Here is a 13,086-nt window from a genome sequence, read left to right on the forward strand (position 1 = left end):
GAAATCGATCTTCATGTCACGCATGCGCAGTATTAAGTTCATGGTTCATGCTGTTTCGAATCTCAAAAAGAAGATGTCGAGTTCTACGCTTTCTGAATCTGATACCTCTACGGGGGCTAGTTTTGATTCTCTATTGACATGGGTGAGTAAAAATGAATGCCAAATGATTGTGTGATGTTCAAGGCCTGTTTTACACTCTTACAGTTAAACACATTTGACCTGGGAGACCAAAAGTGCACGGAAGCAGAGGATCTATGTTCTGGGCGTGTCCTTCAGTCATGCCTGGCCTCTATGTCAGTTTACTCAATGTGTTTACTTGTAATAAAGTACGTATCTTGATTTGTGGTCACACAATTCTGATGTTGTGCAGGTGCCCGGAGGTGGCAGGTGATGATAAGGACCCATGGACAGAGATCATAACAAAACTTGAACGTATGTTAAAAATTGTTGATTACGTATAGCTGTATAGCGTGTAATTTTCGTGGGGCAAAATATTCGTGGTTGGAGCTCTGACCACGAATATTTTACCCACGAATGAAGCGACCTTGCCTACAGCTGTTTGCATAGACCTTGCAAAAATAATCAGCTCACTGCATTACCACAAAACTACAAAATCATCATACAGTGTTGCTATGCAAACAACATGCAGTCCTGAGCAGTCTAGAAGTTGTATATGGGTACTTTTTGAGTAAACCCTTGAAAAGTACCTGCTATAAGGTGGTATCAGGTGGTATCAGGAGTACTCCTGGTGGTATCAAGAGTAATGCTTTTATCTACAGTTCATTTAGTCTAGAGAGTAGATTACCACAAATGTGTGAGTAGTTATACTGAAATGTAAATATCTTTTGATTGGAGCATTTCTAAGAAATAGTGTTGATACCCGTGTGTAGATGAATGACTGAACTAGAACATATCCAAAAATATTTCCATGGAAACATAAGGTGGTGGGTTTGTGGTGATTAATAGAATAACAGCAAATTGTTATAGTGGGTAATCGGTTAGAGTAATAAAACACTAACCTTAAACAGCTAAGGTCTTAGACTTTTCTCACACAATAGTTTAATGGTTTAGGTATCCTGACCATCCCTTTATGGGTCTTACATATGCTCACAGTGTCTATAATTCATGATTTACCGGTTTTTAGGTACACTTTTGGTTAGAGTAATATTTTCTGAAGCATTTATAGCTTAGCTTTAAAAGTTCTATGGTAAGTTTACAAATAAATGGGCTACATTTTGATACCAAAAACATCCTATATGCTTATTCCATTGTTGAGATATCACTGAAAAACTACATATTCTACTATTTTCTACTGTTTTAATGACATCACAAACTGCTAACCACAAATCGATGACACTCAAATTAACCACATAAGTGGGCGTACAATAACTGTACGCCCACTTTTAATTACGTTTGTGGTTGATTAAAGCATCATTGGTTTGTGGTTTGCAGCTGCGATGTCATCAAAACAGTAGAAAATAGTAAATGATGTAGCTTTTCAGTGTTATCTCAGCAATGGAATAAGCATACAGGATGTTCTTGGTATCAAAATGTAGCCCATTTATCTGTAAACTTACTACAGAAATTTGAAAGCTAAGCTATTAATTTTTCAAAAGTTATTACTCTAACCAAAAGTGTACCTGAAAACCAGTAAATCATGAATTATAAACACTGTGAACATTTGTAACACCCATAAAGGGATGGCCAGGATACTTAAACCATTGAACAATTATGTGATGAAGTCTAGGACCTTAGCTGTACAAGATTACTGTTTTATTACTCTAACCGATTACCCACTATAACAATTTGCTGTTGTTCTATTAATCACCACAAACCCACCACCTTACGTTTCCATGGAAACATTTTTGGATATGTTGTAGTTCAGTCATTCATCTACACAGGTATCAACACCATTTCTTAGAAATACTTCAATCAAAAGATATTTACATTTAAGTACAACTACTCACACATTTGTGGTAATCTACTCTCTAGACTAAATGTACTCTTGGTGGTATAATTATGGTGAGGTTTGAAGAAGTTTCAGGCTGAAGAAACTGTTAGTACAAAGTACCTTAAACACTAACAGATCACAAAATATTGTTTGGTGCTTATCTAGTAGAAAAATATGTTCGGACTTGATAGTCAAAACCGGTATACCGCAGTGAGTAAGTTAGTAGGTTCTTTAGCGGAACAATTTTTGTACAGCACAGTCTCAGCATAAGTACTTTAGGTAACTAGCTGTGAGCTGGCTAAGGCTATGGCTATCTATAGCCTTAGCCAGCTCACAGCTAGTTACCTAAAGAACAATTTTTCGTACAGCACAAGTCTCAGCGTAAGGCGTTGGTAAACCATTCTCTACTCAAATCCTCTCGGTTCTATGAGTCTCCTATATAGCCTATTTCCATGCACCATTGGTCACTTTATTTTTATTTAGTCATTGTGAATGTGAATGTACCCAATACTATTTGTTTGCATAGCAACATTGTATGATGGTTTTGTGGTAAGCAGTGGTATTTGCAAGGTCTATGCAAACAGCTGTACCTTTACCTGCAGTGCAAGCTCCAACCACGAAAATATTACCCACGAAATGTCTCAATATTGCTGAACCACGAATATTTTGTCCCCCGAAAATTACCCGCTATACGGTACCTATTAATTGTTAAAGCCAGTAGGTTAACTATAATTATATTGGCACCCCTTTTGTAGCTTTTTTTTATTTAATAAGGGTTTCCCTCTACAGATTATTGTGGGTGTTCTCTGGAGAAATCGGTGTGTCTTCAAAAGGTGAAGGATGGAAACTTGGAGGAAATGGCAAAGGTTAAGTTTGCGTTACTGATTAGATGAAAGCCTTCTCCATCCCTGCTACTCTTAAATGAAATGGTTTGTTTTCACCTTTGATTTGTTGTGTATACCATACAGGTGGTTGTGCTTCTCATCTGCTACTTTGTTGAGGATGAGTCTATCAACCAGAACGTCATTGAGCAGATCATGCAGCTACCCCTTGGTGTGCAGCAAGATCTGATGTCACTCATTGAGTTAGGACTGGGTAAAGTCAACAGCGAAACTCTCTCCTCTGGCAACTTTCACTCCGGTGTGAACTGTGGCACTGAGGCATCGTCTCTCCAAACAGACGACCTCACCCCTGTTAGATCATCTAGACATCGCAGTTCTAGTATGTTCCATCAAGGGTTGGATTCTCCAGCAGGTCGACGATGGTTGTCCTCCCCCGCTCTCTCTGCTCACAAGAGGAGGGTGCCTAGGACTCCACTCATTGCCAGCATTGTCACCACCTCTCTGAGGACTGACCCTATGGTATGTGTCGTTCACTTCAATGTCTTTTAGTAGCCGCATACACAGTACTTGTTATTTGCTAAACTTTGTACACGTACACAGTGATACTGTGAGTATATTTAAGGCTGTGTTCTTTTATTCACAGACTGATAGCAGTGCTGAGGACCTGCTGATCCTCCGACATCAATTGTCTGTCCTGGAGAAGAAATTTGAGAGCGAGAAGCAGCTCTCCGTTGACCTGAACACTGAGCTCCAGTCCACGAACCAAACCTGCAGCAGTCTACAGGAAACAAATAAAAAGCTGACCGTCAAGCTGACCTCTGTTGAATCGCAACACAAAGATGTGCTAGATGAGCTTCTGTACAAGGAGAGAAAACTTGAAGAGACTCAGGCCATTCTGACCAAAAACAGGCTGGAGATAGATGCGCTATCTGGCCTCAAGGAGACTGTTAGAAGTCTCGAGGCAAAAGTGGACGCTTCTGAGGTGGTCAAACGTGAACTTCAACATCAGACAAAAGTAAATTGGTTGTTCTTTTATATAATTATAATTAAGAGCGTATAAAAGAGAAGAGGGCATGGAACAGCTTGCGAGCAACTAAAGTGGGCAGTGGAAAAGTACAGTAATAGACTTCTATTAATAGATTTTTGTGTAAAATACATACTGTATAGCGGGAAATTTCATGAGGTATAAAATTTCATGTGTTTCGAGGGCAGAGCAGTTACTGCAAAATTTTAAACTGGGATAAACTCCCACGCAACGGTACTGCACATGCAAAGCTAAAGCTATTGGTGGGTGTGGTTTCCTGGCATTGAAATATAACTTCTTCTGAGGGCTCTCGAGCCAAATAGTGAAAATGTCCCACTATACGTAGTAGCAGTATATATCCTGTCTGTGGGCTGTGGCTGCTTTGGTTTTTGCTGACACGTACATGTAGGGCTAGGGCTAGGGTTAATAGTCAGTTGCATGCATGCCCCGTCTCTTTTATACGCCCTTATAATGTAAATGTAGCAAGTGTTGACAAGCTCTGCCTCAGTTTACTCAATAACGTACTAAATGTAACAGAGTTTGGCAAATGTGGTTGCACTCTCCTTCCCTCCTATTTATTCTTGAGGCTAGGAAATTGGTGTTGTGTTTACCACTCTGACTTCACTCCTGTTCCTGTACATATATAGTTATTATTAATTATGCTTACCACCCACCCCACCCTCTCACAGAAGCTGCATGACTGTGACCTGGTCTTGGTGGAGAGAGAGGCGGAGTTGCGACGACTCAAGCTAGCCCATGAGAACACCCTTGCAGAGCTACACGATGCCGTCACCAAGAAAGAGAGCTCTCTGATGGAGGTACATATGCCAAAATTTGCTCCCTACACTCATTATCATGCAATACCGCTTACATGTGAGACATTTTTTGGTACCACCTTATAGGCAACTTCTAGCTGTGTTTCTACTGTGTTGTACAGAACCTAACTAGACCCCTCCCCCTTCAGGCGTCCAGAGAATATGAGGAGCTTTGGGGGCAGTTCAAACAACTGGAGCGAGACAAGTCACAAGTTGAATCCCTTCTACTCCAAAAATCATGTGAGCAGCATTTTATTTTGGGTTGTTGTTGTTGGAACTATACTAGGCTTTATCATAATAGAACTGTATCTGTACCTGTGTGTGTAGACATAACTGTAGATAACTGTAGGTGTTATAGTGTTTAGTGTATTATTATGGGTAGTGTGTCTGTGTGTGTGTCTGTGTAGACTGCTACAGCTGCTCAAGGATCAATCAAGTGCAAGTAAGAGTTTCTATAGGCTTCTAGTCATGTTTACATGGATTTTAATTCATGGATTTGCAAAATAATGCTTTGTTCTCGAGTTATGCCTAGTTTTGCTTACTTGGAATGCCATTGCAGCCTTTTCAGAAGAGTGCGTAGCAAAACTTGTCCATAGAGTGTTGTTACTCTACTTAGTAGTTAGTTCTGAACTACATGTAGAACGCTAGCTATTGGTAGCTGCAAGAGTGAGAAGAGGGCTGCAAGGCTCTGCTGATGCAGCCATTCATTTTCGACTTGGACTTTTGGCATCGATCGTTTTTAACAACAATCATGGTCGATCATTACCTACTTCTTGAGTTCAGGATTCTGCCTGCATGCAGCAAAATTAATCAATGTAAAAATGTTTATCAAATTTAATATTCATGATAAATTATAACGATATAATGTGTGTATAGTAGCTTTATGTTATGTAGCTTTGGCACCTCCACCGAGGCATCAGCACCAGCAGTGCTTTCATTTGTAACATGTTTTAGTCTAGTGCAATTGTCTTTTGATGTAAACTTAAAGTTCTAGCTTATGCTACACATTGTGTTGGTTAGAATATGCAAAGTACCCTCTGATCAGTATATACATGTACAACTCGTGTAAATATTGCTCTTTTATTATTTCTTCTAATGTGCAGGTGAAGTGGAGGCCTCCATCAGAGAGTATGATCAGTACAAGATGGAAGCGAATGAACGAGTGGTGATTTTAGAGGAGACGAAAGTTAACCTCAAGACGAAACTTGAAGCCGCTCATGAAGTCAACACCGTATGGAAGCAGCAAATTGAGACACTGGAGAAATCAAATACTGATCTTCATACCAAGCTGGATGTTGCTCAAAGGGATCACGAGTTGTACAAGGCTGACGTGGACCAACAAGTACAAACCCTGGAGAAATCGAATGCTGATCTTCAAACCAAGCTGGATGTTGCTCAAAGGGATCACGAGTTATACAAGGCTGACGTGGACCAGCAAGTTCAAAGCCTAGAGAAATTGAATGTTGACATTCAAGCCGAAATCAAAGACCTTTCCAAAGAAAACGAGTGCTACCAGCAACAGATGGACGAACAACTGAAAGCAGCTAATTCTGAGCTTGAAAACAAACTGGCTGCAACCCTTCGAGATCATGACTTATACAAAGAGCAGGCGCGTGAAAAATATCAAGTGTACAAGCAAGAATTGGATGAGCAACTACAAGCGTTGAAGAAAGTCAATGTCAATCTACAAGCTAACTTGGACCAAACCTGTCATGATCGTGAAATGTACAAACAACAGGTTATTATTCAAATAGATACTCTGCAGAAAGCCAATACTGACCTCCAAGCCAATTTGAAAGCGGCTCATGAAGAGATCGAGTTAATCCAGTCGCAAATGGAGATGGTAGAGAAATCAACTGTTGCCCTTAAAACTGCACTGGACACAGCTCAAAGAGAACACGAGTTGTACAAAACTGAAGCAAATGAACAAATCCAAGCGCTTGAGAAGGCCAACGGTGACCTTGAAGCTAAGATGGCTACAATGTGCGAAGAACATGATACCTACAAGTTGAAGATGGACGAGACACAACAGGCCTTAGTTAATCTCCAAGAACAATTGAACTCATCCTGCCAAGTTCATGAATTGTACAAACAGCAAGCTACTAGCCAAATAAACACTCTCAAGACAACTAACTCCCAACTTGAAGCCGATATGAAAGCAATAGTCAAAGAAAAAGCAACCGTAGATGATGCTAATGCTGAGCTTCAGACTAAACTGGATACGTCATGTGAGGAGTACAAGGCATCCAGACTTGAGGTGCAAGCTCTAGACACCACCAATACCACCCTCCAGTCAAGAGTTGACAAGGCCTGTGAAGAACACGAGTCCTACAAAAAAGAGATGACCGACAAATTGCTGACCTCAGAGGAACAACATGCTAAACTCCAACACGTATTGAATACAACTCGTCAAGAACATGCTCTGTTCAAGCAGGAAGTTACTAGCCAGGTGGAGTCTCTGCAGAAAGCTAACACACGCTTAGACGCTGACCTAGTGGCATCCCGTCAAGAACACGAATTTTACAAGACTGAGATTATCAACAGATTAAATACTGTGGAAAAAGCAAATCTTGATCTTGGAGTTGAACTCGATGCAAAATCTGAAGAGTGTGAACAATACAAGACCAATGTACTGGCTCTGCAAGCAAACAATTGTGATATTCAAACTAAATTTGATAAAGTACACAAACATCATGAAAGCTCTCAGCAGGAGGTACAAAATCTGAAAGAAAGTGTTTCTGAGCTGAAGTCTAGATTGGAGACAGCCTGTGAAGATGAAATTGAAGCAAATGCCAGAGTACAGATATTGAAGGGAGCCAATTCACAACTCCAGAATGAGCTGATGTTTGTGCAAAGAGAGTTAAAGGTTAGACTGTAACACTGAGTCCGTGTACCGGCCTGTGTACATGTATAGTTAGTTTAGAGTTGGCTCTGTAACTAAAGTTTTAATGGTACTAATTCCAACAAAAAATACCCCGTTTAGATGGGCTAAAATCCCCGATTTGTGGGCCATAATTTCCTGTTCTTGAATCATGGGCTATATTATTATAGCATGCACACAGTATTTTGTCAAGTCCAAAATTGACTTTTGATTTTAACACATCATCTAAATCTCTCTAGGCTTAGAGTTAATGCAAATACTGTGGCTATTGTATGGTAGTGTGCATTTGTAAACAAATGCTATTCAACAGTAGCTTGTGTTTACAGTATCTTTCTCTTTTTCTCAGGAGCAGCACAAATCAGAACTCCCAGCTACATCATCTCACAATAATACTAGGAGTGGGGGAAACGAGAAGAGATTGGATGAACTCCAGCGACGGAACCTGATAACCCATCCCCACCTCAGATCTTCTTATCCTATTGAGATGCAAGTGAGACCAGAGTCCCCGAGTGTATCTAACGACATCATTAAAAACGGAAGCAGAAACACAGCTCAGAGTTCTACCCTTCAAGGATCTACTTCTTTTGTCGTGTCTTTCGATGAGTCATCTACCTCAAGAAAGCGAAGTCGTGATCTTGACACGTCTGTCTCCATCCCTCCCTCCTCACTCCCCCGCATCAGTGCACTACCCTCCCCTGAGTCGGCTACTTTCTCTACCACTACCGAGTCCACATCTTTTAGCACCTTCTCACAAACGTCTACCCGTACAACAGAGTCAACATTTGTCAAGACAAAATCGATGAGGCCCACTCTAGCAGAACTAAAAAAGAATACTCAAGGGACCGTAAGTATGAAACTGCGTAGTTACCTGGACGATCCTAGCTCTCGACCCTCTGTCTCTGGTACTAGTTTCGATGTCCCCTTATCCCCTCCAAAGCGTGCAATGCCCAAGAGATTGCAGACTCGAGTTACCAAAAGCAAAACAATCCCTCCAGTAGAACGAAGGCAGACTATTGTGAAGCCAAAACAATCAAAAAGCAAGAAATGAACTATTGGGACATTGTTACATAATTATTACACAATAGACTTTATTACATGTATACAAGTATGTGTTGTTTTTTTCAATACACATGAAGTTGAACATGTCAAATAGATTCATTGCATTCCTCTTACAACCACAAGCAAAATTAATGGGACAGCCCAGGAACAGAAAAGTGGGAGGGGCTCATTCCATATAGAGCTCTTTTATCAGCCATGTGGAGTTGGAAACCTACTACTGTCATCCTTCCAAGGCTCTTACAGTTGACAGGGTTAGTTCACGTTCTTTTCTTTTATACCATGCATTTGCTGCCATGCCGTCACCATCCATAGGTTGGGGCCCTGTGTAGCTGGTTCACACAGAGCTCTGTCATGTTGTTACTCTACGATAGCACAAGTACAAAGAGAGGCTTCTACACCATCGGCACCACAACCAAGGGTAAGGTGTTGCAGTGTATGCAGTATATGTATATGGTATATGGATGGATGACCTCAATTTAATGTCTCCAGTGACCTTTCTTTAGAAACTGCTTCGTATAATTATGTATACATTTGTGTGTACAATCTGCTTACGTCATTTGCGTGTATAAATTATACACATTGACTACTCACTTCTAATGGATTATTCTATAGGACTTCCATGGCTGTATGCAAATGATCAAGACGAGCCCCATGAAGCTCAATCTTGTTGCTAAGTTGGTGAGTATCCTAGCTACATGTTAAGTAGATTGTTGTGGTTGTGTGCAGATAAGGAGGTTGCCGATTGGTCAGGCACTGGCGCAGGTAGAATTTTGTGAGAAGAAAGTTGCAGAGCATGTTAAAATGGTGAGATACGATAATAATAGGAACGCGTTTTCAACTGTTTACTGTTTTCAGGTATTGACTGACACTCAAAGAAAATCAGTGATACGTCATAAGGTTGCGCCTCTCAATCTCTGGGTTGGTGAGTGATTGAGACTAAATAATTACTGGTGTGTTAGGGGGTGGCCTGTTCTTGGATCGTGGTATATTTCGAGGGTATAAACTTTCTCGCGAAAAGAACGTAGAAACCAGATTTTGTGGAATAGCAGCCTTTTGCAGCATGCATGCAAATTGTTCGTGGTGTAATAATTATACTTTATCAGCAAAACATTTATATCATTGAAATATACTCGCTATATATACGGTATCAACTTTTTTCTTGCAGCCGAGTCGTTTGTTGGTAAAGGTCAGTACAAGAAGAGCATACGTTATCATGGCAAGGGCATGTTTGGAAACTCTCACAAAATGTACGCTCACTACTTCCTCACACTAAGAGAGGGTAGACCACCAAGAAAAGTACGCAGTCTTGACGACCACAGCAAGTGGAAAACTAAAAAACTTATTCAAGCTGGACCAAGGACAATTCCTAACGCACTTTGATAGCTAATGTATGCTTGTTATATATAACATTGTCAATTCAGTTCACACATTGAACCATTTTAATTTTGACTGTGGTTGTATAATAACACCACAGAGTAGTAATTATGTAAACAAGTGGACATTCTTCAGATGCTAATATAAGTGATCTGCAACTAGCTAAGATATTAAAACTAGACTGCCATGGGGTTTATGAGTAAGCGTTTCAGTGTTCTCTTAATGACTGTCAGTGTGGGAGCCAGTGTATTCCTTCTTTATAACCAAGCACAGACCAACAGAACAGGTAACTAGATCTAATACCCTCAGCTATATAATTAACCAATACCTATCAATTTATTTAATTTGCACCATGCAGGTAGAGCTCTGTCAGTCGAGCAACTCAATGAAATACGTCTCGATTCGGCAGCTACTGATAAAGGTTTACAGTTTTTCCATGCTAAACAACACACACCTTTGATGAAAACACCTCGCACAGTCAATGAAGACGTATCAGATTCCAAACCAGCACCAACACCAGCTAATCTGTTCGAACTCCGCTCCTCATTTCAGCTCCCTGTGCCCTACTGTACCCTCTCAGTGGACTCCCTGCTTCAGCAGCCATGGATAAGGGAACTGCAAGAGATTCTCTCTACTATTGATCCGCTCTCTGGCCCAATCAGCTTGACGACCAGTGACTACAACTTCCGAGATATTCTCCTGAATTGGCTCTCTGCTAGCACAGTGCATATCACTCCTCAATTAAGTCATCTCCTTGTACTTTGTATGGATAAATCGGTATACGACTTACTCAAAGCCCACAATATAGCCTCCATTTATGCTCCTCCAGAGTCGTTTATTAATAAAAAGACTGACGCTGGTCTCAAAAGACACATTGCATTCACCGCAACACAAATCCTAAGACTTACAGTCATGAGGCTCCTCAACCACTGGGGATATGATGCAGCTAACTATGATGCAGACGCTATCCTTGTGAAGAACCCAGAACCTCTCATGTATGATATCTACAGGGAGAGCAGCCTGATTGCGTCTCATGGTCACTTCCCGGCAGAGATCAGGGTCCAGTGGGGAGGCACCACCCTCTGTGCAGGGATGTTCATGGTCAAGAGTGGACCAGCTACAGGTATGTGCAGTGATGAGACATGCTAGATATAATGGTTGCATACTAACATTTGTTTGTTGCTTGCAATATGCTCATTTTGCTGTATTCATTCATACATACATGTGTACGTTATATTAATCTACTGACATATTTCTAACTCTGATTTCCCAGAGATATTCTGGAAGATGATGAATGCTGTCGTCCCTAACTCTTATAACGATCAAGCAAGACTAAACAATGCTCTGTTAAAGCTAGGCGTCCGTTGGGATGACAGCCAGCACGGGAACATTCAGACAACCGACTGGCAAGGAACGACAGACACTGGGTTTGATGTTACCGTTCTCTCGGCCCTCAGGGTATGCAGACAGACGTGCAACCGGAAAACACATAAGAGAGAGTACTATGTGTGGCACAAAGGAGGTTCAGGGGTAAAAGGGAAGATGAATTATGCTCGTCAAGGTGGACTATGGTACCTCAGGAAAGATTGGGAGACAGTGACTAATAATAGTACTTTGACAGGCATAGACTGGCTTAGAGCAATTTCTGTATCGTAGTTGTTCATTAATTAATTGTACTCTTTGCTTATTAATAATTGTGAAAGGGATTGATTTTACAATTGCACAAAACATAAATTAAGGGATAGTATCAAGTCTGTATCAAGTCTGTTCTTCTATATCTAAATCTTCTAAGTCCTGGAAAAGTGATTCATCAACTTCCACATCTTTTAGGTCCATCTCAGCCACGGCAGATGCTAGGGAAAACAAATGAAGGTAATGATTAATACTCCTTGTGATAATTAACCAGCCGTTACCTTCTGTAAGGAACCTTGTATCAGAGAGGGCCAGAGATGCATCTTGTTCAAACATCAGACGCCCTGAAATGAGAGCATGAAACTTATCAGTCTAAAATTGAAACAACCTACCAGTTAACTTTGAGCTGCTTGATACTTTGATTTGTTTGGTTGTTTCTCTCATTTCTTGATCGAAACGCTCTCTCCACTCTAAAAATGCTTCCTTAGTAACTGGTGTACCGTGAAACTTAGCCTAAAAAAAACAACTCATTAGGTGTGTGTGTGTGTAGGGGATATACAATATAAGCTTTGTTAATGGCCACCTCTTCTTTTCTTTTCAGCTCCTCTTGTTTCTGTCTATTTTCCTGTTCCTGCAGCTCTTTGACCGAGTCCATGAGCTCCACAAGTTTGTCCTGGGCCATACCTACCAAGGTGAAGATCATTACCATACCAAGGTTCTCCACTGCCTAAAGGGAACGGGTACAATGAAAAGTCAACACCAGGTTACCAAGACTATATAGTGCCTGCATAATGAGGTGGATACACACTTTGAAGAGTGCTGACTAAAAACAATACTTCAGGGACAGGAACAGGATTGTTGGAGAGCACGCTAGTTAGTAGTAGTTTTGCAGTGACAATTACCTGTTCATTCAGAAACGTCTCCAGCTCAGTAACTTGTTCTGGGGATAAACCAGTTTGATCCACAATTTCCACTCCAGGAACCTCATCAGGGTATGTTGGAGGGTAGCTGAACTGAATGTCTACGCTCACTAAAGAAAAAAAGGAGGAAGAAGTACTACAACGCTACTGTGTACAAGACAACGAATTGAAGAATGGTACTACTTACCAGAACAGTCTTCCTCCTCTCCACTGGCCGGCTCCACATGCATCTGGAAGCAGGTTGGATTACTGCTGGTCTTTGTGAGCTCTCCCTCAGTGTAAATGCAACACAGGGTCTCAAATTCACCCTCTTGTTCTTCAATATAGTCTGTAAGCAAGGTACATAGGGTGGATCTAGATCTAAGCATCTTAGCTATATTAGCCTACCTGTCATCCTATCAGTAGAATACAATACTTGCGTGGTTCTGATCAAAGATACTGATCTCAAGGGACTTGCATGGGAGCTGTAACTCTAGATAATGCCCATTTAACTAGGGGTCAATGAGTTCACAAAAAACAGCATTTGACAATACGTTACAATAGAGAAAAGTCGGTCCAGGAAGTTGGCTATCCTACTGAGCATGCTCA

The 13,086-nt window shown here is 40.9% G+C and overlaps 4 protein-coding genes across 4 annotated transcripts; 3 read left to right on the plus strand and 1 right to left on the minus strand.

Moving 5' to 3' along the window:
- Positions 1–35: 35 nt before the first annotated feature.
- On the plus strand, positions 36–8,663 carry LOC135349915 (uncharacterized). The gene is made up of 10 exons (XM_064548574.1): positions 36–142; positions 205–293; positions 371–432; positions 2,741–2,817; positions 2,920–3,312; positions 3,437–3,808; positions 4,507–4,635; positions 4,782–4,872; positions 5,736–7,498; positions 7,860–8,663. The coding sequence occupies exons 1-10, from the start codon at positions 41–43 to the stop codon at positions 8,559–8,561; spliced, it is 3,780 nt and encodes a 1,259-aa protein (XP_064404644.1). The 5' UTR covers positions 36–40; the 3' UTR covers positions 8,562–8,663.
- A 3-nt stretch (positions 8,664–8,666) lies between these two features.
- LOC135349984 (large ribosomal subunit protein uL22m-like) lies at positions 8,667–9,997 on the plus strand. Its single transcript, XM_064548671.1, has 6 exons — positions 8,667–8,823; positions 8,885–8,990; positions 9,185–9,250; positions 9,299–9,376; positions 9,428–9,494; positions 9,738–9,997. Exons 1-6 carry the CDS (start codon positions 8,768–8,770, stop codon positions 9,950–9,952), a joined length of 588 nt encoding a protein of 195 aa, XP_064404741.1. The 5' UTR covers positions 8,667–8,767; the 3' UTR covers positions 9,953–9,997.
- Positions 9,998–10,047: 50 nt separating this feature from the next.
- On the plus strand, positions 10,048–11,602 carry LOC135349949 (uncharacterized). Its single transcript, XM_064548622.1, has 3 exons — positions 10,048–10,232; positions 10,305–11,069; positions 11,220–11,602. The coding sequence occupies exons 1-3, from the start codon at positions 10,133–10,135 to the stop codon at positions 11,600–11,602; spliced, it is 1,248 nt and encodes a 415-aa protein (XP_064404692.1). The 5' UTR covers positions 10,048–10,132.
- Positions 11,603–11,617: 15 nt separating this feature from the next.
- LOC135349974 (RWD domain-containing protein 1-like) lies at positions 11,618–13,041 on the minus strand. Its single transcript, XM_064548658.1, has 7 exons — positions 12,886–13,041; positions 12,686–12,826; positions 12,481–12,608; positions 12,162–12,305; positions 11,971–12,091; positions 11,860–11,922; positions 11,618–11,799 (listed from the first exon to the last, which is right to left on the minus strand). Exons 1-7 carry the CDS (start codon positions 12,890–12,892, stop codon positions 11,705–11,707), a joined length of 699 nt encoding a protein of 232 aa, XP_064404728.1. The 5' UTR covers positions 12,893–13,041; the 3' UTR covers positions 11,618–11,704.
- Between the last annotated feature and the right edge of the window lie 45 nt (positions 13,042–13,086).

The sequence above is a fragment of the Halichondria panicea genome, chromosome 16 (assembly GCF_963675165.1).
Source record: "Halichondria panicea chromosome 16, odHalPani1.1, whole genome shotgun sequence".
NCBI classification, from domain to species: Eukaryota; Metazoa; Porifera; class Demospongiae; order Suberitida; family Halichondriidae; genus Halichondria; species Halichondria panicea.